The following is a 27,038-nucleotide window of genomic DNA, read 5'->3' on the forward strand; positions in this document are numbered from 1 at the left end:
TTATAGGGCTGCACTGTGGGGCATGGAAAAGATTTCAAATATTGAGAATGTTGAAAACACTGTTAGGGAGAATTCTAATTTATGGCTAATTTCCCTCACCTAGTGAGTCCCCCACCAGCTTTGCTGGACTTCTGGAGTTTAATTTTTTCCACCTGGTAAGAGTGAGAGCTTTTCCCCCACTCTTACCTGTGTTTTGCTATGTGTTTCCATCTGTTTTTGTGATTGTGGACTCTGAAGTGCACCACTTCAGTAGCCGCCTTCTTTGTGTGTGTCGCACAGCCCCTTCAGTGCCGTGGCACAGGGTTGTCTTTGAGACTTCCCTCGACTCCATTTCTGAGGCGACTACTGTTCCCCCAGAAAAGGGTAAAGTTACCATTAACTTTACTTAGTCTATCTACCACAGATCCAGTACACCCCATCTTCCATGGAGTACTGGAAAGGGTTAACTCATATCCCATTTTATCTGTAGCTCTTAGAGCATTGTTTCGCTCTTTTAACATTTAGACTTGGCTGGTGGCAGTGGTATCTACCCTAAATTTTCTACGGCGATTATATTAGATAAACGTGGTACTGTTCTTGGCTATTATATTAGCTTCGAACATAAACCCACTTGACCAAATCGTCTTTCTTTTGGCTCCGGTTGAGTTTAGTCGCCATTTCTTTTTGTTGAAGTCCTTCTTGTGTTTTACTTTGCGCTGCAAACTAGGTTTGCCTTCTTTGTTCACTGTCTTTTGGCGGGCTTCTGCCCAGAAGCCCTCCTCAAGGCGCCTGGGTGTCTAGGTGGGCTGAATGTGAGGGAGGGGTGTAGTCACCCGCTGCACAGGGTATCCTAGGAAACCCAAGTCGCACTTTGTCATGATTGGCCAGGGTAGTTGTCCGGGCTGGCCAACCCCCCTGCTGGGTGATTGAAAGCCAGGCTGCGTGAATGGGAGTTTTTCGCATAAAAGGGCGGTCTCTTGGGCTAGAAGTCCGAGTCGCCACTGGAACTACAAGGAATCGAAGAGAAGCATAGAGAACGATGGCTGCTGAAACTACCCAGTCCCGGTGAAGCCCTGCTGCAGTCCTGAGCCATCTTCCCTTCAACGACTCAGAAGATCCAGTCCTGAGTCTTCTTTCCTTGAGCTTGGTGGGGATAACCAGCTCATCTTCTACAGCCAGAGGATCCTCTTCCGTGGTTGAAATCCCTGCACACTGCTGTATTGGTCCGGATAGCCACCTGAAGAGCCTCTCCTGTTTTTAAGGAGCGCACCTTTTATTCCATGTCGTTGCTGCCGGCCTCATCCCTGTGTGGTGCAGACCCCCTTCAGAAGTCCTCCTTCTCGATGAAGCTCCAGGAATCGTGGGTCTGGGGGAAAACAACAGGAACAACTGACAGGGCACCAGCTGCACCATTGGAACAAGGTACTGTGTTCTGTTGAGGAAACTGGATGAATCCCTCTTTCTTCATTTCCAAGGCTTGACCTTGTCTTCCCTCCTTCTTATAACTTTTGCTTCCGAACATTGACAATATCGAAGTACTTTTGGCTCCGTTGAATCGTGAACTGTTAGACCGTGTGATCTTCGGCAACTGGCCCCGTTGTCTTTCGATCCTGGCTCCGGCCCTTTGACTTTTGAACTCCTGTCTCTGAGTGTTTCTTGATTCTGCCTGCCTAACCAAAATATTGTCTGTGATTTTTGCCTCCAACTCCCTCTGGGTATCTCAAGTGCTAAGTGTGTTTTTGCCCCGATAGCATTTCATGTCACGGATACGCGTTTGTTTAGTAAACCGAACTGTCAAAAAGTGATCGCATTCATATCCACGGTAACATGTTTTTGTGCCTAACACCGGTTCATTCCAACACAGGGTACTTACCTTGAGACTTACTGTACAAAAAGTGAATTGGTTAGTTGTAGTATATTTAACGTGTGGGTTTTATTGAAGTTTAATAGAAGTGTTGTGTTTCTAATGAATGGTTTAAAAATATATGTACTTATATTTTTCTACCTGAAACCTTCAGACAGTGTTTGCTTGAGTCACAGTAATGGTGGTCCCTTTGTGTAATCTCTGCTACTGCTCATATACTCTTGAGATAAGCCTGGCTGCTCCGTCACTGCTACCACTATGACATAGTAGTACAGGCTTGTACCAAAGGTAAAACTTGTATCACCACCTGTAGTCTTAATTGTGTGTAGCGGTCCCTAAGGGCACTGCACAGGATTCTGCCTAACACACTTTTCTTAAAAAACTACTTGGGCTACCGCAGTCTTTGCCTAATTATGGTACTCACTTGGCCCTGGGGTGCCCACACTTTGCCGATGAGGTGTTATTGGCCCCCATTTCGCACTGGCTGGCATTATGGTCAAATCAGAAAGCCACTCTCTCACATAAGCTCATAAGAGCCCTGGTGAGTTGCCCAGCTGTAAAGAAAATCCCATGGCTCATTTACATCTAGAAATGCATCAGTCAGTTAAACTGTGCAAGTCTCATTTGTCCCCCAACCATTCTGACACCATGTGCTGTAAGGAAATATAAGCAACTATGCATGTGTTAAACCAGGAGTCCTCTGCTTTGGGTACACCTGCAAATAGAAGGCACATTGTTTTAACAACTACAGACGCAATTCAGCCGTATCTGCTCCACAGTGATAAACCCGAAGACCGTTGGGCCTTGACACAAGCCCGATTTGATTCTCTTTGGCTTGGGGCTTGAACAAAAAGCTGGTCTCACAATGCACAGCCCACAGCCTGCCCTTGTCGTCAGTGGCCTGTTGAGGACCTTTTACACTTTGTGCTGTTTTGCCCAAATTACACTGACTTGAGAAGGAAAACACTATTGCCACTACTTAGGTCTGCTGGCATGACCCAGGCAAGGCCTGCCTTATGTTATTTGCTCTCAGCTGCCAAGCTGCCAGTGGCTTGGGGTTCAGTGGACTATTTGAGAAAGGCCTTGCATCGGAGAACTAAAATTATTTCTAAAAATTTGATTGAACATTGAAAATGTAGTGACCACTCTAGATCTCCACTGGTGGACACCAATTGGAATTCACACATGCACCTTTTTTTATATATGAAATGTTTTCATGTCTGAGCCATTGATTTCCAAATGATGAATTGAATTTTGTACTCTTTTATGTATTTTATCTTAAATTTGTTGTTTATGGATAATTTGCTTCTGAATAAACGTATTAATTGATTGGTAGTACCTCTGAAAAACCCCAATGATGCCCTGTTGTGTTGAAACCAGGTCTCCCTCTGAGTCTTGTATTTGTGTAATTGCTCCGCCTGGAGTTTCCCATTTTATTAGCCAAGCTAACAGCCGCCCCCCGCCTTATAGCCTTCCCCGTGGATCTTGGTCATATACGTCCCCTTGTCAAACTGCTCCAACGAGTTCAGGGCGCCCTTGTGTAGACTAGGTTTCTCTGCTAGCGCTTCCCCCACGTGATGGCACCCTTCCAGTTCCTCTTCCAGTTGCCTTATCTTGCCCTTTAGACTCTTAATGGTGTTATCCAGGGTTCACCTTACACCTACCGCTTGGGACATACAAACCCCTCTCAGTGTCACCTTAAATGCCTCCCACTGTATTCCCACGTAACCTCATCCCTTATCAGGAAGTAACTGGAGTACATCCTCTGACATCAGACTATTAATGGCATTTTCAATTAGAATTATGCTCACCTCTTCTCTTACTTGCTGCAAGTGTTCTTTTGGCATCAATCTTGTTCGATGGTGTATTGGAACTAGGATTTTCTTAACACTCTTGAGCACAACCTACTCCAACTATCGCTACTACCCATTTGTTTTATGCTCGAGACTACCAAATTGGTAGAAGATTGGCAATTCTGGTTGCTGGGCTGGGAGGAAAGTTTGGCTGGCTTGGTTAGCTGGGGTTCAGCCCTCCCACCCCCATTGATTGGCTTGGTTACCTCCTCTGCAACCTTGATATGCACAGGAAAAATATATGTAACGTCTCTACGGCTGCTGTTGGGCTTATGTCGATGTTGAAGGGATTTGGGAGTATGGCTGTGATATCCCTCCTGCCCGGCCAATTATCGCCCAATCTCCATCACTCCCTTCCTGGGCAAGCTCCTGGAGAAACCAGCCATCTCCCAGCTTAATCTCCACACTGAATCTGTTGGTTGTCTTCATGACCATCAGTCTGGCTTCAGAGCTTCCAGAAGCACAGAAACTGCTCTCCTGAACATCTGTGAAGACCTGCTCTCAAACCTTGACTCTTAACACCCCCTGTGTCCTCATCTTGCTTGGTCTCTCTTCTGCCTTTGACACTGTCAACCATGCCATCCTGCTAAAGTGTCTTTGTGATATCCTAGTTATCACCAGTCAGGCCTTGGCATGACTGACTTCCTTCCTCTGTGACCGTCCCTCCCAGGTCTTTTTCTCTCCCTGTGGTGTCCCCCAGGGGTCCAACCTCTCTCTCTAGCTGTTCAGCCAATACCTGGCACTACTTGCCCGCCGCATTGCTGTTCTCTGCCCCAACTTTCAGTGCTATGCGGATGACACTCAGCTCATTTTCAGGCTACCTTCGGCCAGCTCCTCCCCATCCCTCATCTCCGACTGTCTGTCTGCTATCCAGGAGTGGTGTGCTGACAATGACCTCTGCCTTAATGTCAGTAGGACTGAGATTCTCCTGATCGGCACACCCACTCCCTCCTTTCCTGTAGCTCTGTGGCCAGCCTCTCTTGGCCCTCTTCCTGCTCCCACCTGCAAGGCTAAAAACCTGGGGGTCATCTTCGACTCCACACTCTCTTTCTCCCCTCACATCTCTGACGTCTCTAAGAAGTCACACTATCAGCTACACCTCTTTTGAGGTATTCTTCCTTTCCTCTCCTTCCCCCAGAAGCTCACTGTCTCCAGAGCTATGGTTCTCTCCAGGCTGGACTATTGCAACAGCCTCTTCCTAAATCTGCCGGCTTCTTCTCTATGCCCTCTGCAACTCATCCAGAACAGGACTGCGTGACTTGTCCTTGGCCTCAAGCCAAGGGATCATATCTCTCCAGGACTGAAATCTCTGCACTGGCTCCCAGTGGCTGCGAGGATTACGTTCAAAACCCTCTGCATCTTCCTCAAGGCCTTCTAGGGCCTGGGGCCTCAATACCTTCAACTCTCTCTTCCTAAATATCTTCCCTCTCAAGCTCTTTGCTCATCTGCCTCCAACTCCCTCAGGGTCAGTCACTTCTCCAAGCAACAAGTTGGTGGTAGATCTCTCTCTCCGGCTGGGGCCTCCCTCCGGAAGCTCCATGAAACTTGAGGAGAACCATCTTCGGTTCCGGAAGCACCTAAAAACCTTCCTCTTTGCTTCTGATTTCTCTCCCCCCTCCCCTGCTGAAGTCCTGGCTGATACTGAGACTGCACAGGTTACCTGGCCACCCATCTGATCTCGGGCTCGAGCCCTGCCAATTGCACACTTGCGCTGCCTTCCTGGCAACCCCTGCACTTGAGGACTGTTTTCTGTATCCCTACAGTCCCCAAACCAGCACTTATGTCTGCACTCACCCTGCACTTGCCACCTGCTGGCCGTTCTTTAATTTTTTAATGTTATTATTTTATTATCCGATGTAATGCACTTTCCCCTCCCCCCCCCGCACACTTTTCCTTGTCGCGCCTTGAAACACTATAGGCACGTTATAAAAGTCATATCATTTCATAATGTCAATCTTATGCTTTTTCTATGAAACTTTGATAAAGGGCATCTGGATATCAAGCCCCTACTGCTTATTTCGGTTTCTCTGAATTGCCACCAGATTGTCATCTGTAATCTTACTGAGTAATAGTACTGTAGCAAAAGGAAGAAACAAATACATTTGTCTGTGCCAAGTTATTTTCAGCCATGCCTGCCTTCTTTGTACCAGACCATTGTCATGCCTCTGAAGCCTGCATCCACAGAATCTACAGTGCCTGTAATAATATAGTCAGATCTGAGCACCCCTTCCACAAATACCTTAGCATCAGCCTGGTTCTCCTCAGGAAGGGGCTCTGTTCCACATATGCGACTTACTATGGGACAATACTGCTGCTGTACTGGCTTCTCTGACCACCAGAGCTTCAGATTGAGCTACTTTTTCCTCTCTCCTCTCTATTTTCCTGTCTTCCTTTTCATGGAGCAAAGTAGATATCAATGCCAGATAGCTGGATGTAGTTTGGGCCAGACTGGTGCTGCGTTACGTATTATGTACTGCTTAGCCCGTCAACTGGCTATTAGTGGTGCTGAATGAGAACTTTTTAGAACTTGAACCAATCTTCCATATGTTCAGAATTGTAGGATTTCACAATTCTGACATTTCTGGCATCTTTACTTCCTCCAACGAAAACAACGTCATCTTCCTGATCCCCATGTACAAACAGATTATGTTGATTGTGCACTAGTCAAAAGGTTCAAGAAAGCCATGTTGGCACCTGGCGCTGGAGGCACATATCCATGCCTTTCCGTTGGGGTGGTCAGATCTTGCAAGGAGTCATCCCCATTTTCTTCATGTTCTTCATGTTCATTATTATGGGACCTCATAATCCTTTGCACTTTTATTCTTTGGTTTGTGGGTTTTGTCATTTATTTTGGTGGTCATAGGGATCCCTGCCACTGCACCCCTTTTTCTCCTTTTATTCCCCAAGACTATAATGTCCTGGGTCATCCATAAGGTTACCATACTCAGGGGCGAGTGTAAGCATTCACTTTGTGTCCTAGGGTGATGATATCACCCTACATTAGTTTTAGGGAGAAGGTTGGTGGCTGTTGTAATATTTAGATTTGACTTCACTAGGTGTCCAAGATGATTAACTAATGAATTAGTAGCCCACTTTGTTTTTTTAAATACTACCCGCAGCCATCCTGTTTTAGGGGCTTTCTTTGTTCATAGAAACCCAAGAGGCATGTCTAGAATGGACATTGTTCACTAATCATCTCTTTGTAAGCCCAAGATGGCACCCGCTATAGGGGTCTGAACTGGTCTTGACCAATTCCTGCTTCTTAGCAGGCCACTAACCTTCTCTTAAGATGGTCCTGAGTGTGTGTGGCAGCTTTTGGGACCAACCTGATTGCCTGCACACAAAAACCTATGTTTTAATCCCATGATGGGATCGATGGTCTGGCAGATTGAAGGTACATATATGCGAAACACTGTTCCTACACTCTGCCAGATTATTTGACAGTAAGCAGGTTGGCTTACCTGCTGGCCGATTTCTTTTAACCAAAAACCATTGAAGCCAATTATGAGACCAAGTCTAGCCATACTTGTGGGACTCGTGTCATTTGTCTGTGCTTGCTTTGCATTTTTGGGTGCTGAGTGTCCTTCCATAACCTTCCTCATCCTGTACATCAAACTTCTCATCTGCTTGGGCCAAACCTTTCCTCCTGCAACCATTTTACCTCAGTTCACTGCTGTTTACCATGAGGGTCTACCCGCATTGGTGCTAGAAGTTGCTGCAGAAGGTTGCTGGGACCCCCCCCCCCCCCCCAACACCCTGCCAAATGTACTACTTCTGTGTAGGTTGATTGTTGTTCATTTTGTCCATCGGGTTCATCAATGGCTCAGAGTTCAAGTCCCTGCAGGACTGTATCCTTCATTTAGCACTGTAAAATAAGAGTTTACATACTGGGTTGTAAATTCCTGGAATAGTGTTTTTAGGAATCAACACTAAGTACTTACATATGGGTGCTGAGTTGGTGGATGGTTTCTGATCCACACCCTCAGGGGTCCCCACGGTCCATGGTTAAAGATCCCTGAAGACAGATTTCACCTGCTTTTCCCTGTTGGCTTGCATTGGGTGCTGCTGGGTCTGAAACCTGGCCTGGGATCTCTTCTTCGGGGTATTCTCTGTTGTCCCCTATGGTGCTTGCTGCCATCTCTGCACTTGTGGGGAGGAACTCGTAGGTTCCTGGCTTTTTCAATCACAGGTCAGCATACAGACGTAGCTCCTTTGTTTCTGATGGGGCACTTTTCACAATCCTAGAACTCCTAAAGTGACATTGTGAAGTACTTACCTTAGCTGAGGCATTTTGCTTGAGTGCTTAAAGTTCTCCAGCAAGCACAGGATTTAAAGTGCCTACTCCCGATTTATTAGAGGTTTTCAAATCTATGTGTCACTCTCCTGCATCTAGATATATACTGTATCACTGTATGCAACCTTTGTTTACCTCCTTGGGGTGTAATATGTCCTACTTGGCCTAATGTTCCTCCAGGGAAGTTATGGTTGCAGGTAAAACGAAAACCCACAGAAATTCGCCAGTTTTGGAAAGATACCCAATCATAACTCGCGCTACCACTGTGCACTGCAAGGACTAACACCCATGACCTCACAGATGACATCACAAATGTCATTGATGACATCACTGATGTCATCACTTGTCTGGCTCCCTCCTTTTTTGTTCACTGACACATGTAGGGCAGGTGGTTTTCTTCACTGACCGGAAGGAATTGAACATTCAAAAGGTACTATATTTGTAGACCTTACCCTTCTCATATGTCCTTACACTCTTTTCCTAAGGGTTCATTCACATCATGTGATACATGTGCATAGGGGAAGAAGCAGCCCTGAAACACAGCAATCATTTCTGTGCATTAAGATAATCAGTTAGGTTAGGAACACGTTTTGGTAATACTGCTGCTTTTTTGCTTACTTTACTTTCCCGGTATATGGGCATATTTGTGTGCATTGTGGTGTCTTTATGGTTTGGGTGTAGTAGTACAAATATGTAGTAAGCGAGGGGGTGTTTGCTACTTATTTACATGTTTCACAGTAAGCGAAACTGAAAATAAAGCATTAATCATGATGCTATGTCAAAAATCTGAGTATTGGACATCTATGGTGCATGCTGCAGACAATTCCTACGTTTCTGCATGAGGTGGTTGCTATACGGGAAAGAAGTCTGTAGTGCAATGGTGTTTAAAGCAATGGATTGAGTACTGAATTTGGTACCTCATGAAAGTTCTCCCAACCACCTCCGATAGTTTTGTGGCAACATTATATTGACAATCCCTTGTGGAGGCTTGTTATTAAAACTAAAGGCATTTGTGATGTCATCTTTGAGGTCATGGGTGTTATTCCTTGCAGTGCACAGTGGTAGCGCGAGTTATGGTTGGAAACATTACCATAACTGGAGAATTTCTGGGGGGTTTCGGTTTTACCTGTAACCATAACTTCCCTGTAGGATCGTTTTTACATTGAATATGATAGGTTTCTGCTAGTGCAACTTAACCATAACGTCCCTTTAACAATGTTTTCTGTTAGTGAATTTCATAGATTTTTGTTAGGGCACTATAATCATAACGTTGCTTTAACATAGTGTATTTAAAAATGATGCTATATTTGTAGTACCGTACCTTCACCATAACGTCCCTTTAGCAATATTTTTTTGTGGCTGATTATGATATAAAGCTCCTTTCAGAGTGTCACAATGTAAGTGGCAATGGAGGGAGGCAGTGTGACCTGCATCTTATACCCTCCTTACAATTGTATGGTAAATGGAAGGAACTATGGTACTGTGGAAAACACTGCAGTGGAAACAGGTAGAAATGGGTGTTCAAACAAATGATTGTGCGTGTTCAAGAACGTAAGTGCGCAACAGGAAGCACAAACATTATTCATATACTTCCAAAAAGGGCAGCAAAGCAATGGGTGTACAGTGTGCATTATCGGAAATACAGTAATATCAACAGGAATGCTATTTGTGGGTAAAACTGTTCGTGCTGTGAAACGATAGATTCCCATTTGTACAGTGGCACAAGTTGGAAAAAGACACAAATACAGTTCTTCACAATGTACCATGCTTTCTCCATTTCCGGACCAAACAAAAAATAACGCGTGTACATGGGTGTTTGCATAATGGGATACACAATTATGCAGGATATCTAAAACAGAAGCATTACCTGGCCTAATGACTCCCTCAGTACAATCGGCACTGAAAATCGTGTTACATGGTGTTCATTTGCCCCTCCACAATCAACAACAATAATATTGTCGTAATTGAGCATCACCAAAGTCTCACGCAGACAAACCAAAAGCAATCACTTCATTGTAGGTGCTCCATACAGGTACGAACCCACATGCTACACACCACACAACTACCACCGGACTCTTTTTTCCATTCACTATCAAGTAATATATGTGCAATTCACCCACAAAGCATACACTGTGGCGTGTACAACACACAGCCATAAGCTCACCCTGTGCATTTAGGTTGACAAATATACCGTATAACACAGTCTGTGCATGCACTCCACACCCAGAAAGCTTCTTGTGCAATTCTGTGTCTTCCACAGTCCAAAATATAATGTGGCCATGTGCAAAAGGGGCGAATGTTACACGTACAACCCTGCAACCGTCGCGATTTCTACTGACTTTTTCAGATTTGCGCGTGCGGGTTTAGGGGAATAAAAGTCAACCAGGGTAGGGGATGTCTTTTGTAGTGGTGGCTCTTAAAAAAGCGGTTTTCTTTCTTTTTTTTTTTTTTAAACAGCTTCCACAGTAATAACTCTTTTTTTCTGGCTTTTATAATTGTTTTTATTTGTTGCACTGCGCCTTACATTCTTAAAATACGGCCTTCAGTGCAGCCTGTAGATTGGAAAACCAAATGTCATTGCCACTGGGCGACAATGAAATGCCATTTCCATTGAGAAGGTGCACATATCGATCACCAATGTTGTCATTGTCACAGGAGTACATCAGAGCAGCATGCAAAAAATTACACATGCTTCGGTTGATAAGACGTCTTCCCACCTCTGGCTGCTGACAACAATCATTGGGATAGTTATTTTTAATGGACTTGGTGGTATAAATGAGAAAAAGCACCTTTGCAGTGGCAAAAATGCACTGCACTTATTTTATCATCTTTTTGAGTTGATGGTACACACTTGCACAAGCTATGGAACCCAAAAGCAATGCTCCATAACGCACCACGTGTACAGTACCTAAAGTGCCCACTCGTCGACATTCTGCAAGCAAATGGTTGAAAGTACAGACAGCAACACCGCACCACAAAGTCTCCACTTCGTCCAAATTCAAATTGCTATTAAGGTCTCTTTCCAAGGCATACTGTAGCAGATTTAGCACAAAGCGATCACCCACTATAAAAACTGTGCGTCTGGCCATCTCTACCAGCGTCACTACACAGCGTAATGAAACAAATATGGCCTCCCTTTCCTGTGACGCACACTCTAATCACCTGATTGGACAATTGCAATAATCGCATTTCCATTGGCCAGCATGTTCAAAAGCACAGAATGTAGCACGTGCGGCGCGCAAAGTATCGTAAGGGCCGTGCCCCAGTAAATCATAAACAGTCCTCCTTCCCTTTCCACTATCCTCCTCCCACCACACCTTTATTTGGTACTGCTAATTACTCACACACGCATCCACCAATGCCCTCCAAGACTTTAGCACCTTACAATGTCAGTTCTCAACAAGACTTCATATGCATCGTTAGAAAATCAGCCTGCACGTGTGTTATTATTGGAAAGCACATCCAGTGGAAAGTGCAGTGAAACATTGCATGAGTTATACATGCACATTCATCCACAAACGCACATCACCACAAAAGAAAGGTGTGAACAGTTTTTTCGCAGTATGTTCACAACTGTTATAAGTGCTTCTGCGCACAATGTCTGCCTCTAAGCGTCCACTACATGTTTAAAAAGCATACTGATGTTCCTCCCATCTCCGACCATAAAGTGGCATTTTGTTGGTATATGCTTGCAACGTTTTCATTTACCCATATCATACACTATATTAGCGAAACAGGAACTCTGTTCTTTCCTTCCAACAATGCTATGAAAATTGTTCCCCACTAACCCACCTACTACATGACTCGTAAAAAGAAGGCACTACAGCCACCATTAAATGTATCTTACCAACCTACAGTAACTTTCCAAAAGGTCAGTGTCTGCACGGCTGTGGTGCTTCGTACGCTGCACTGTTGGCAGAGGCTCTTTATAAATCTGCCACCTTCCACTCTGCGCCCTCAACTTCTCATCCATAAGAGGAGTGCGCAACTTGTCCTTGGCCTGAACGGCATGGATCATATCTGAGCTGGACTAAAATGTCTGCAATAGCTCACAGTGGCTGGGAACAATAAAATAAAAGCCCTTATGCAGAAGGTATTCTGGTCCCTAGGACCTCAATACCTTGCACTCTCACTTCCTAAATATCTGCTTGCTCCAACTCTTCACTCATCCACCTCATACTCCCTCAGGGTCAGTTGCTGCTATACGCAACCAGATGGTGGGAGATGTGTTTCTTCTGCCGGGGCCTCCCTGTGGAACACGCTCTCTGTCTCCCTGGGCCTTGAGGAGAAGCATTGAAGGGTCTGAAAGTGCCTAGAAACCTTTCCATGCGCTTCTTCTTTATCCCATCCTCTCCCCTACTCACTCCTGGCTAAAAATTATTTTACACTGCTTTCCTACCCACCCTATAATTTGTGCCCCAGGCCACCTCCCTCCCTTCAGTTCCACCCCTGCACTGGCTTTCTACCAACCCCCACACTTGGGAACTGTTTTCTATAACCCTAACAGTCCATCCACCACTTCATGTCTACACTTATCCTTGCACTTGCCAGCACTGGCCGTTGTTGCATCTATTTCTATTTTCTATTGTTCCCATGCACTGCACTTTGCCCTCCGCCTTTCCATTCACTTGCGCACTCTCAATATCAGCTGGCCTAGAGGAATCTATGTCTCTGTGTGGCCTCTGTTCCGCCACCCTTTCCTAGGTGAACCTTCACACACTTGTAGGTAGGCACGATACAAATGGCACAAAATACCATTGCACATCATATCATATTATGCACACAATGCATTCATTACAACATTATGCCTGCCACGTACCTTGCACAATATGGTCTTCCCAATGTAATGCATGTACTACAAATGTCGGAAAAGTGATCCCACAAAACCAGCAGGGAATGTATATTTGCAACGTTAAGCAAGTGCGTGCAGTGTATGCATATAAACAGTATGCATGCCCCTTACCTTGCACACCTTCACGATTGCCTCCTACATTTATCGGTACAAGCCGACCTTCTGTCACAGTGCTTATGTACACACCACAACCAGCAACCACATTGTCCAAAGGCTTTGCGTCCACATGGCCAATGCCATAGCTGCCATCCTAAAAAGAGCCACATGTGCCACGTCTAATCATCAAAGTCCAGCGGAATCCGCAGCATTACCATGCTAGAAGCTGGAGGGGCAGGGGGTTTTGTCTTTAGGATGGTCTCTAAAAACAGTTACATTTATTTTATTTTCGTCGTGTTTTAATTATGTATGTACACTCATCCATTATTTTTTCTTGTTTTTCTCTCTTTTGCTCACTGTCTGTTTGGTTCTCCTCCTGCCATCTTTCTCGACTGAGGATGAACGCTTATGTTACATTTCTACAGAATTCTCTGCAACGCTTCGTGCAGAGTGGCAAACACAACAGCATTGCCATTGGAGGTAAAAAAATGCCATTTCCTTGAAACCACTGGAAATCTGGCTGGTTATTAATACTTTCATAGTCCGTGCAGAGCATCTCAGCACTGCACATAAAGTGGTAGATGCTTCTGTTTATCCAACATCTCCCGACCTCTGGCTCCGGACACATTACATCAGCATTCTCCCATTGTCGTATTGGTGTCATCGATGAGAAAATCACCTTTGCAGTAGAAAATATCTGCATCGCAGCTGTCATCAACTTCTTTAAGAAAGCGAGCAAACGTGAGCACAACTTGTGCCCCAAATGTAGTCCTCCAAAATGCACGACCACTACATCTACAAATACCAACAGAGGCCACACATTTGCAAAGGAGATCCATGCATCCGAAACCCCACTCATAAACTGTGCCCCAAAAAGCCTGCACTCCTTCCAACTGAAAGTCAGTATCGAAGCCTCTTTCCATGCACTTGCCGTCTGTTCATCGCTGCCAACCTCACAGCATCAAACTTTGGGTAAATATGTCACCGCCCCTTCCGGAACCACACCCTCGAATCCTCATTGTAGAATCTCCACAGTTCCATTTCCAAAGGCTCCATGCTCAGAAGGCCATGAGGTGGTATGTGCACTTTCCCAGCTACAGCTAGGACCACGCCCCAGTAAAGCAGACACAATACTTCTTACCGTTGCACTCGAATTTTCCAACACACCCTTATTGGCGCCTAATGGCGACTATAACAAATCAAAAACGCCTGCACCAATCACATACTTAACCTCTGCATTGCACACTATCATTTCTGTACACAACTCCACATGTCCCATTAAACACTCTGGGCCTCATTACGACCCAGGCGGTAAGGGTTTTACGGCGGCGTAAACAGCGCCGACCCTTACCGCCTGAGTACGAGGTCCCTTAGCGCCATGGCGGACTTAACACCTGCTTTTAGCAGGTGTTAAAATCCATGGCGCTAAGGGACCATGGAGTTAATTACGCCACCGTAATTTACGGTGGCGTAATTAACGCCTTCCCCACTCCCATTATGCCCTATGGGGCAAAAATGGGAATGGGGAAGGGTAAATGGGGATTGGGGACTTACCGCCCCGCCAAGGTCGGAATGGGGCGGTAAGTCCGCCAACCACCATGGCGTAAACATAGTTTACGCCATGGTGGTAAAGTCACGGCCCAGGCGGTAACTTACCGCCTGGGTCGTAATGAGGCCCTCTGTGAGTTCCCTTTGCGTCCAAAGCCCCTCGACCAGAAACTTTTCCTGCAGGATGCCCTATTTCAGCATCCACAATGATCCTGCGATGCACCCAGCACACCTTTCACCATGCACATACCAGTCCACCCATGCCCACACACAGCACAACACTATGAATGCATGCATGCAACCATGTGGGCAGCTAAAATTGTGCACAAACGTAACATACGTAGCAGCACTTCAACCCAACTCCCTCACACCATCAAACACCCAATTACGAAACCAGGTCGCAATTAGCAGCATCCACAAACATACCACAGCCTCCATCACCCCTACACACTGCCATTCACAAAGTATTATGTCACTACCAGCCTAACCACAACATTTTCACAACATTGGCCCTACTTCAACAAATCTGCACACAACATAGTAAAGAGCCCATACAAGCTACACTTCAACCATACCCTCTGCCTTACTGCCAGTATGCACACACTGCACCCAGTGGCCACACTGCAGACTTTTCATTGCACGATCTGCAATCACACATCCAAAACTTGACCATGTTCTACCAGCAACCTCACCAGCGGAACCAAACAAACACACCTGCCAGCTCACTTCAGCTGCTCTATGGCGTCTGAAATGTGTTCCACAACCATTCTTTACAGGTCACCACCCTCTACCAGATGCACAGTCAAAATTGCATTAGTGGCGTGGGTTTCATCAAGTCCTAGGCTCTTCAATGCATGGCCTACGACCTACGCCCTTTGGCCATGCACCAAATAGGCTAGACCTTGAACACAGGCACTGCAAGGTAATACAACCATGCATGTGACCATATCACCAACTACGCCAATCCACATACACACTACTGCCACCAGCACTCCTACCCACCCTACACACGCATCCACCAATCACAAACTGAAACTCTGCATTGCACCCATTCACGAAAACAGGTCCCTAGCAACAGAATCGATAAACATACCACAACCTCCACCACCCCTACCCACACCCCTTCACAAAGTATTGTCTCACTACAAACCTAACCGCAACTGTTTCACAACATTGGCCCTACTGCAACAAATCAGCACATACCATGGTAACCAAGCACAAGCAAGTTGCACTTCTACCATATCATCTTACATACTAACAGTATGCAAAGCCAGCACCCAGTTCCCACACTGCATTACTTTTCACAGCACCATCGCCAAGTACACATCAAAAACGTTACCATGTTGTAACTGTGTCCTCACCTGCAAAACCAAACATGCGTGCATGGCTGCTCACTTTTCCTGCTCTATTGTGTCTGAAAAGTGCTACACACCCATTATTTACAGGACCCCACCCTCTAAGTGTTGCACAATCCAAAATGCATTACTGCTGTGTGTGTCCTAAACTCCTAGCCTCTTGAGTGCATGGCCTACGGCCTATGGCCTTCGGCCATGCACCCAACAGTTTAGGCCTTCAACACTCTTACTGCTACATAATGGCACCATCCATTTCACCAACTTCGACTATCCACATACACAGCACTACCATCAGCAATCCAACCCAACCTGCGCACCGCCATTTAACTATGTATCAACAAATTACACCAGTTACGATAATGTACAAAGATAACACTCTCTCCTACACCCCTCTGCACTTCCATACACATACTATGGCGTTCCCACTTCCATTTCCAAACTATTGTGTCACTGCCAAACTACCCACAATCGGTTTGCATCACTGCCCTACTGGAACCAATGTGCACACACCGCACTATACAAACACCACCCTGTACCGGATGCACACCCACACCTGCGTTACTGCGGTGGGTATGCTAAAGCCATACACTATTCAGTGCATGCCCAACCGTCTACAACCTTTGCCCATGCACCCAATAGTGTAATCCTTCCACAGACCAAACGCAACTTCCTACACCCATGCATGCCACCATGTGCTCAACTACCGCATTCTATCCGCGCTCCCATCCAACCTAGGTCATGTGCACTTCATTTCCCTTCTAAAATTGCTGTCTCACCACGGAAAGAGGTCGCCGCAAACAGTTCACGGCAGAACCTATCTGGCCGTTACAACACCTGCCTCCAATAACCAGACAAAGTAGGCGCCTCTCTACCTACCCGCGACTTGATGCAGTATGCGCAAATACTCCAGGCACTCCTCCGTTTTCTTCCATCTACCTACATATGTCACATGCACCACTTCTCACTCCCCCAACCGTTCCCTTCCTTCTTGCTGCCAACACATGCTGTACGGTACATTTTCCAGACCCTTCCGCCGCCGCACTGTCCTCCGATACACGATGGCAGCGTTTCCCAAAAACTTGACGCACAGCACGCTTCCCTCCAGCCAACCACTGTCCGCGCCCAATGTTCAGCGACATCACGGCGTACCGCAGGCCAATGACACTTCTGTCCACGGAGCTAACAGGAAAATGGGTCAGCGGAACGGACCCTGATATCACACATTTTTTGGGACGTACATTTCACTAATTTGCAGCAAAAGTACTGGTCGGATTTCCACCAAACACACAAAAGCACGCTTTCTGACCCAAGCCCCGGCTCCTGCCGCAAATTTGGTGAAAATCCAACAAGCCATTTGCCCAGTAGTCGTGCGCAAAGTTTTTTCCCATTCATTCTAGGGGAAAAAAAATGTGGGACCCCCTATAACTTTGCACCCCCCCGCACGAAAACTCGCCCAACTTGGCGAAAAAATTCAAAGTCGCCCATATAGATTTTTTTGGTGAGGATTCCTCCAGGGGGAGCAAAGTTATAAGCCGGAATGAAGATTAACGACATTGCCGGCACCTGACTTCCCAGCCGCCGGACTTGAAATAGCCCAGTGGCACCAGGAAGTCAGGCACCGGTAATTAATTCCAAGTCCAGCGGCAGCCCGCCGGTAGCACCGGCAGGGTTACCGCCGGAGTCGGAATGAGGTCCAATGATTCCTTGGGACAAGATGGCAGAGAGAATGAGAGACAACAATGTGGTACAGATAAGGTCAAGGCCCAGTGTCTCAATTCCATGCACACACAAACTAGAGACAAAAGATGAGGAGAGAAAAATGTGAAAAGCCGGAGAACACCAGAGGACAATATGGTCAGGATACTTTGACCAAAAGGTAATTCTAGGGGCTGACTAAGGAACCATCAGTAGGTTGCACCAGGCCTCAAAAATACATACTCTAAACCAGCACTTCAAAATGCGCCAGGCGGGGGGTTTTTGAGTGGTCCTAAAGGCATCTTTGCCTGACGTTCACTAGCCCTGAACATGGCACACAGAAGAACATTAGAGCCAATGTAGCATACAGTGGAACAATACCCATGGTGGCAGAGTGCAAGATAGAGGAAAAGAAAACATCTGAGCCGACGGTGGCATACAAAAGGATTTTAGAGCACAAGGTACCAGACAGGAGAATACCAGAACACAAGGTGGCAAACGGGAGGATATTGGAGCACTAGATGGAAGATAGCAGGATATTGGAGCACAAGGTGGCAGATAGGGACATATCAGAGCACACGGTGGCAGATAGGAGCATATCAGAGCACAAGGTGGCAGATAGGAGCATATCAGAGCAAAAGGTGGCAGATAGGAGCATATCAGAGCACAAGGTGGCAGATAGGGGTATCAGAGCACAAAGTGGCAGATAGGGGTATCAGAGCACAAGGTGGCAGACATGGGGCTATCAGAGTACATATGGCATACAGGAGGATATCAAAGCATAAGAGAGAACAAAGTAGAAAATCAGAGTGAATTAGACAGAACAACATTCTACAAATGAGGCTTACCTGTGGCACATCCACTGCGGACATTGAATAGACATGTAGACAGAAAATCTTGGAGCCGTTGTACCCCACCACAAAACCCTGCAGTTTCTGCTGATGCACAGGAAAATTGCTTGCCTTGATGTTGAGGTAACCACCGCCAGAGAAGCAGAGCATGTCCTCGCACTGAGTGTTCCAAGCCACGCTGTTGGCATTGGGCTCCTAGTGGGGCAAATCATTGTTATGGTAGAAAAGAAAACTATAAAAAAAATGCTGAGGAACAATTTTAAAAATACATATGAGTCAGAAAGTTTAGAATATCATCTGAGACATTTCAAGACATAAGATGTCTTTCACAATACGTTCACCAAATGAGTTTTTACACATGACTAAGGAACGGTACCCACACAAACCGGTGCCATTTCGTTGACCAATCCCACTCACAACTATTCATGGACACCTGTAAGCTCATAAAATTTCATGTGTTTTTTTACCACACCTTTGCATGGGCAGAGCTGCCACTAAAAATCCAAGAGACAAATAGGGGTAAAATGCAGTCTGCACGGTAGGTAGGACATTCTAATATATAAATTACAAGCGGGGTATTAGAGCGCAGCAGACTGATGTAGAAGTATCCACAAATATCCTGAAATTAGGGGCGCTTCCGCTCCCCGGACTTGCACCACCTCGATACCGTCGGGGCTTGTAAGCTGTAAGGGAGGCATGGTATCACAAGTATGACACAGACACAAAAGTTACAAGTCTCAAAACCTTTTTTCGAATTTTGGAGTTTGGAAAAATTCCTACGTTGCCCTCTAGCTAGGATGGGAGGAGTCTCTAGCATCAAATAATAAAGAAAGCACAGACCTAGTCATTCTATGTTAAATCAAAATGGCCTACACTAACACAACCTAATGCCTGCCGTATCTCTTATACAAAAAGTGTGTAAAGGGGGATGTGAATGTAAAGAAAAGTCAGTGTTGTAACAAAGGATCAAGGTGGCTGGGCCAGCTCTCCTCCCCATGTTGGACATCACAGAGTTAGGCTCAGGTTATCAAAAATAAAGGCAGTTCAAAACATGAGTCACAGCCCGCTTGGCCTTCCACGTTAAAGTCACTTATTTCAGCTCTCCAAAAGTTCTTTCACAGTTCAACAAAACTTCACGTAGGTCTCCCTCTGTCGGGGATTCAGGACCTCTCAAGGCATCATTAGTTCACGTAGGCCTCCCTCGGTCAGGCTCGGACCATTCAATCAAAAAGTACCTGATTCAACGTAGATCTTCCTCAGCCGGACTCGGACCTCACAATAACAGTTTTGCAGGGGTTCCCTTCCCCAAGCTTCATTCACATTCTTTAGGGGTTCCCTTCCCCTAACTTATTTCATGTTTCCGGTCTCCCTCGGACCTTTCACTGATGTTGATGACTTTCAAATGTGCAAGGCTTTTACCATAGACCTTCCCAGGACCACTTCGACTTTCACTACAGCTTTCCCTAAATGTTATTTGCCGCAATGTCTCTTGGTATTGGTAGTTCTATACCTCAATCAGAAAACTTCAAAGAAACCTTCCGCTTCAAGCAATCACCTTTTAACTTCCCCTTTCGTCTGGGTAAATCTTGACCCTTGCCCATTTGAGAGTTCGTTCACATTGCTGCTTTATAACAAGACATCAAACATTTCGTGGAGACTTTTGAGTGGGCTATTTCCTTTCGCCGGACCACTCTGCTACAATGTTTCACTGGCTTCAGAGTTATCTGCAGCGTACTGGTTTGTTTTCTTTTCCATCTCATCAGCACATACGCAACCTTCAATTGTGCGATACACTGTTGCGGCTTCAATCCTTTCTTGACACAAACCGGCCGTTCATTTCTTTAGCTAACTTACCGGTTGTGTGCATTCCTTTCTTGTCTTTGCAGCTTTGATTCACGAGTCAAGGTTGATACCACAGGCTTGGCCTTGTTAGGCAGAATCCTGTGCAGTTCCCTTGGGGAACACTGCAAGAAGATTAAGACTACAGGAGTAAGCAGTAAACCAAATTGGTAGCAGTCTGCACCACCCAGATTTGCCTGGTAGATGTGGCTGAGCAGTCAGACTTCTCTCAAGAAGAGTAGGGCAGTATATAGAGGATACACAATAGGGCTAAAAACACAGTAGAGCAAACAAACACTGACCAGAGCTTTGTATCAAAAGTATATAATTATTTATTTAAAACACACTTTAGGAAATTCACTAGCACTCTAAATCAAAAGCAAGTTAAAACACAGTCAGGTAAAGTATACACATCTCCCTTGAGAACTATTAGACAAGTCAGAGTTAATACATCACTATTTGTTAAGACAGATGTGGGCGCGTAGCCTAGATGGCACTCCAATAGTTAAGTTAAAGGGAGAGAAAAAGGCAGAGCATAGAAATAAAACAGTTCCCAACACTTTTAGAAGTTCAAAGCAAGGGAGTAAAGGCAGTATACACTGTAGAGCCAAAGTTCATAGGCCAGGCCCACTTTAAATGGAGCAAAGCGAAATGTGCCCAAGATCACACAGTTTAAAATGCACTAAAAGTCTTTGCAGAATGTTTAAAAGAGGTTGGGGTGATTCAAGAAGTAAAGTTAGAAGGTCTGGGGCCAACCCAGTTGGAAAGCCAAGGATTTATGGGTCACCTTTAGCGATCCCTAGAAAGGGAGGCCAGGCAGAACACAGTACCTTAAAGAGAGAGGAAGCTCCAGCGGTGGCAGTTGTTCCTGGCAGTGGTTGCAGTTTGTTGTTTCGACCAGGGGAAGAGAGGATCTCGTTGAGGAGGAAACATGGAGTCGATGCAGTGCACAGGGATGAAACCAGCCGGGGAGTTTGTCGGTTGAAAGGTGCTTTCCTTTTATTCGCGGTCAAAGTCGTGAAGCTTGGCTATCCGGCCACCGGGGTGCTTGGCACGGGCGATTCGACCAAGAGACGTCTTTGGAAGGCGAAAGGGGCGAACTGCTTGATCCCACCAGCTCAAAGGAAGAAGACTCGTCCAGCAGAAGATCTTCACTTGTCGTTGGGAATGTGGCGAGTTTGTTGCAGCAGGGTGTGTCGTCGTTTGCAGATGGCTCAGCTTCTTCCCTCTTCGGATTCTTAGGTCATGTGGCGACTTCTCAAGTTCCAGTCCCAAAAGCCCTGCTTTTATGTGGAAAACCCCCATTCAACAGCCTAGCTGTCACTCAAACATGCTAAGTGGTGACCCGGGCGGTTCACCACTGGGCCAATCAGAATAGAGTGCGACTAGGGTTGCTAAGGCAACGCAATCCAGGGTGCCAATTCCCCTCCCCACACATCCTGTGGAACCCAGACAGAGTGGCACCATTTGGAAGGGTTTCTGTGGAGAAGCCCGCCAAAAAGTGGAACAAAGGGCCCGACCTTGGTTGGAGTTACAGAGATGGACACGAACACCATTTTAGAAAAGAGTTCCTGCGAAAAGACCCAAACGTTGATTTAATATTAAATAAATAAACCGGCGGTATCTTTAACATTGCACCAAAAAGTGGTGTGTTTAAAATCAATGGGAAAATCCCATAGGAAATATTCCGGTGGAATATTTTGCGTGGTAACCATTGCCACCAGCCAGAAACTCGACAAGGGGGGACTGGACAGTGCCCCCTTGAAAACAGACCCAGGGGCAATCGAATTAACCCCTTCCAGTACTTCTACAATATGATGGTTTGACTGGTTCTGTTCACAATTTTGGACTAGTAAAGTCAATGGTGACTTTACATCCCCTGGGAGACAGTAGTCAGTCCCAGGGTATGGAGTCTATGTTTGAGGGTCACTATGACACCCCTGTGTTACTGCACTGAGGGTGCTGTGTAACACACATGAAAAACAGATGGTACCCTATGGAGTAAAAGACCCCATAGCCCATTACCACACAAAAAGTCAGACATATCTCAAATCATGCCTAAGAGTGGGAAAAAAGAGTCTCACTCTTAGCAGGAGAAAAAAACAAACCCCAAAAATCCAGCAAAGCTGCTGGGGGACTCCCTAGGTTTGGGAAATTAGCCTTATAAGAGAATTCTCCCTAACAGGCCTCGCCTCCCCGGCTCAATCGTTCACTCGGGAGGGTGGCTGGTGTCCTTGAAACACAATGCAGGCTTCTTTTTGTCTGGGATTTGGCTTTCTCCAGGTCTCCTTCACGGTTTCCCTGAGGCAACAACCTCCTGCAGGGAACTTTGGGGTTTTCCTACCCCTCGCTTTGGTCCTTCAATCGGTCCTGCTCCAGTGGGTTCGTCTTTGCCCCAGAAGATCTGCTCCTTCTCGTGTCACACCTTGCTCAAGTTTTATCAAACAAAATATCTTTGGACTTCCAGTCCCATAATGCTGTGTTCTTATTTCGCTCCTGCCTCGTCAGCTCCCCTACACAGCATTCTGGCGGTTTTGGGAGCTGCAGGTTTTAAAATGGGATGTTTCTTGAGGTCAGGGTCCTACCACCTGCCCCTCAAAGGCCTGGCCTTTCCAGTTTTACCCAGGGGAGGAACTCTGGTGTGGGCACTTCCAGGTAATCCCAGCTGCCCCGGGTTTGGGTCCATGGAGTCAGAGCTCCCTTGCCACACAGCAGCCTCTCCTGTACTCACAGGCCCAGCAATTAGGCAGTCATCCTTCCTCCAGGCCTTCCAAGGTCTCTCCAGCTCGAATTCTCACCTCCTGGCCTCTATGCACCATCGAGCATCCCCAGCTTGCTCAGAGTGTGCCTGTGTGCTCTGCCGTTTATACTGACTGGGGGGCATAACAGGTTTTAGATGGGAATGATTGTAGAGGGAGGTCTGACCTTGCCCGGCCTCGTTATCGGGACTAAATGGCAACTGCCTATAGGAATTCCTGGTGCATTGGTTACTATGGGTAATCTTTATAGCTTCCTTTTGCCTCTTCTTCTTAGTCTTGTTCGAAAAATGGGGAGGGGGAGTTGTAGCTTTTCTTAGGGTTTAAGGGACTATTACATACGTTTTTGTCAGGCCGAAAGGGTAGATGTAATGTTGTGGGCGAATGGGTTTTGGCCGATAAGATCCCATAATGACTGAGGGAACGTTGGGTAGGGATGTATTGGAACGGAAGGATACCATGTCTCGCCCGAGGACATTCCTCCCACAGTCTCCAAGGGTTCCTCTCCCAGGTGATCCTCCCTTGCTTGCCCTACCCCAGGGTTGGGATGGTCCTTCCCTGGCCACCTGAGTTAGGGATTCCCAGGAATAGCATGGGAGAAACGCCTCAGGTTTCTCACAAGGCACAGACCACCCCCTGGGTGACTGCCGAGATCTGAGGGGCTCAGAAAGTGAGGCAACAGACAGCTTTGGCCTGTGCAGCGGAGCTCAGCGCAGGGACGGAGAGGCCCTTCTGGACCTGGACCACCGGAGGCATAAGGAACAAGAGGTGGCTTGGCATCCAGGTGTGCCTGGCCGATTGGATGGATGGGGTCCGGAGCAACAGAGCAAACAGGGAGAGCGGAGGGACTAGCAGTTGGAGCGTGATCAGTGCTATGACTGGAGGCCCCGTGAAAATGATCCTAGGTTGCAGCCTGAGGCGAGAAGGGCTGTGCCGCAGCTACTTGTGGAACTGTTGTGCTGACTCCCTGGCATGGTGAAGGAGTGCCGCAGGGGCGCCAACCGTGCACAGAAGCTCTTGGCCCCCCGCCCCCACCACCCTAGGTGGAGCACGATAAACTGAAGCTCAGAGGCGTGTCTGCAAGCAGTGGCTGGTAGTGCTGGGTTCTCTCTCTCTCTCTCTCTCTCTCTCTCTCTCTGGCTCTCTTTCTCTCTCTTTCTCTTTCTCTCTCTCTTTCTCTCTCTCTTTCCCCGCCGATTGTAGAGGCCAAGTCTGTTTGGGAGGCTGGGAATCCAGCGCTCAAATCCACGGCGGGTTTGGTTCCATTTCGCCTGCAGCCACCTGCCCCACCCCCCCATCAGGCGAGTATAACGGTAGATATGGCCAGAGACAAACCCTGAAAATCCAGCTATCAAAGTAAGATGAAGGCATTCACCACTCCCTCTCTGCCCTCTCAGCACAGGACCTGCTGCAGGCAATTGCAGACTCCAGGTCATCTATTGAAGGGAGGATTGACGACCTGGGGATAAATGTGGGATTCCTTCGCCATGACCTTGACAAGATGTTGGCCCGTATGGGTGAGGTTGATATGTAGGTCTCAGATGTGGAATATACGCTTGGTACTATGCAGACCCAGCTGGCGGAGCGATTGAAGTGCACAAAACTACTTGAGGAGCGGGTGAAGGATGGCGAGGGTCGATCTTGTTGCAGTAACATTCGAGTGGTCGGCCTCCCTGAGAGGGCAGAGCGATCTTCAGCTGAGTTATTCATGGAGGGTTGGTTGACAGATGTAGTGGGGAACTCTGCGCTGTCAAATGTCTTCTCAGTCGAAAGAGCTCATCAGATCCCAGCCTCACCTTCCCCACCCGTAGCTCCCCCGTGGGTAGTTCTTGCCAAGATCCTTAACTCCAAAGATCGGGACTCCATACTACAGACAGCTCCCAGGAAGAGCACACTGGAGGTGAACAGCGCCCGAGTCTCCATTGTCCCAGACTTCACACGAGCAGTGCAGAAGGCCAGGCGGTCATTTGATGCAGTTAAAAAACACCTCCTCGCCACAAAGATCAAATATGTGCTCTATTATCCTGCAAATTTAAAGATTTTACATAATGCACACACTTTTCTTCACTAACCACAAGCAGGCCTGGGAATGGATGGGCTTACACCAAAATCTAAGACTGAATGAGAATAGAATCGAGTCCGAGTCCCGGCAGGGGAAGATAAACAGGAGGTGCTGCCAGCAATGGAAGTGTCCCGGGAGGATAGCTCAGCGGCAGCGTGCGCGTCTTGGAAGCAAGACGACACGAAGCAACAACAGGTTCGATCCCCGGGTCAATTTAAAGGAGACTTCTTCTTGGTCCAGAGGAATGACTCCCTTCCCTTGGCCAAAAGGCAATTCTTGTCTTGGCAAGACTTTCCAATATGGTTTGAGCCACTCCTGTTAGTGGAAATGTGTCCCTTCCCCTAGTCTTCCTCAGGCCTATAACATAGTTCCTTGGGGCCCCAGACACTGGTTGGCAATACTGGCTTCCTCCTGCCATATACTGAACTGAAGAGGAACAGTCTGGATGCACTTCCCAAGCTGTAGTGGGTCCCTCACCCTGATGAGCAGACCTGGTTGCCTCTCCCAAGGTACTGCGACGAAGAAGAGTAGCCTGGATGCTTTCCAAGTTGCAGTGGATCCCTGACCCTGGTGGGCAGACCTGGTTCCCTCTCACCAGGTGCTGCAACTAGGAAGAGTAGCCTGGAAGCACTCCTCAGGCACTAGTGGGTGACACATGCTTGGTTCACTAACCAGCCAAGCACTGTATGAACATTTCATCAAGTTCCAGTTCTTTTTATTTGGAAGCCAGACTGGCAAATCCAACCTCAGTTTTCCTTTATGTGGACTTGTTTCCCTCTGCTGCCAAGCCATAGCACATCTCTGTGTACTTCTTTGCTTTCTTCCGACAGTATTAGGGTGCCAGACCCTTCTTTCCCGGCCTTCTGAATCATACCACAACTTCCTTGAGCCTTCACAGCATTTCTGCATACCTTGTGGTGTGTCTGCACGTCTGGCAGCTCCGTAGCCGTAGCTGGGCTCGTTCGCCGAGCTCCGGTAACTTCCTGGAACTTCCCCAGCTCTGCGGCAGCTCTGCAGTCTTTCTCCGTTCTGGGATAGCGTGGTCTCAGTTTCCTGTGCTTCCCGGATCTCTGGGGCACCGGGAGTCTTACTCCGCTTACGGTCTGTGTGGTCCTCGCATCCTGGAACGCCCTCTGACTTTCTTTCCTTCTTCTTGGCATTCCAGTCAACACCTGTCAGCACATCAGGTTCCTCCTGGCTTTCGTGGTTCCCTCAAGGGAGGACTTGACAATCTGTCAAGTGAGGCTTTCGTTTTTATCTTGTTTCTTCCAATAAATGACGCTTAACCACTAGACTGGTACAAGTGGTTCCAATGGTTATTTGGTGTTGCGCGGCACCTCTTCCTAGTCTCAATACTAAGTGAGTGCCGGTGTGGTAACTCACTAGGAATCCTCCTTATCTCACTACTTTCTACATGGACTGCTTTAGAAAAATATATAAGATATGAGAAGAGTGAAAAGGAATGAGGGGAAGGAAGAGTGGGGTAACTGTGGGAAGAGGGTCTAGGGTCATGGAATTCGAGAAAATACTGCATTCTCCCAATATGGTCTTCACTGGTCCCAAAGGGGGTTTCCACTACCATGAGATCCACCCGCTGAGAACCACCCCCAGGGAGACTATCGGTTAGTGGCCTCCCCACCCTGGCCTCATGGGAAGGGGCTCCAACTTCAGAAGCAGTGACAACATCCTGGGATTCGTCACGTCATGCTCTCTCCAGCATTCCTCCTCTTCTCCATTGCACCTCTAACCACTTCCTTTCTACTCACAACGTTCTTTCTTTCCACCATCTTCTCAGTCTCCATCTCCTTGTCACTCTTTATCATCTTCTTGCTCTCTAACTCCTTCTCAAGCTTCACCTCTTCTAACAATTCGATTGACTGCTTACACCTAAAAAAAAACCTCTCCAGAAGCAATCCTCTACTGAATCTTAACGCTATCATCATGCAAAACTCAGTGGTTTATATCGCAAGCCCGTTCCGCCCCTGCTGAACTCT

General features: G+C 46.9%; 1 protein-coding gene across 4 annotated transcripts in view; it reads right to left on the reverse strand.

Annotated features, from left to right (window-relative positions):
- IFT122 (intraflagellar transport 122) overlaps positions 1-27,038 on the reverse strand; it is a 1,464,758-nt gene that overhangs the window by 862,076 nt on the left and 575,644 nt on the right. For all 4 annotated transcript variants that reach the window (XM_069643447.1, XM_069643448.1, XM_069643450.1 and 1 more), the window contains exon 14: positions 18,385-18,582. In XM_069643447.1, coding sequence (XP_069499548.1) covers positions 18,385-18,582 — 198 coding nt within the window. The remainder of the gene's footprint in view (positions 1-18,384; positions 18,583-27,038) is intronic.

The sequence above is a fragment of the Ambystoma mexicanum genome, chromosome 2p (assembly GCF_040938575.1).
Source record: "Ambystoma mexicanum isolate Mex_15411 chromosome 2p, UKY_AmexF1_1, whole genome shotgun sequence".
In the NCBI taxonomy this organism is placed as follows: domain Eukaryota; kingdom Metazoa; phylum Chordata; class Amphibia; order Caudata; family Ambystomatidae; genus Ambystoma; species Ambystoma mexicanum.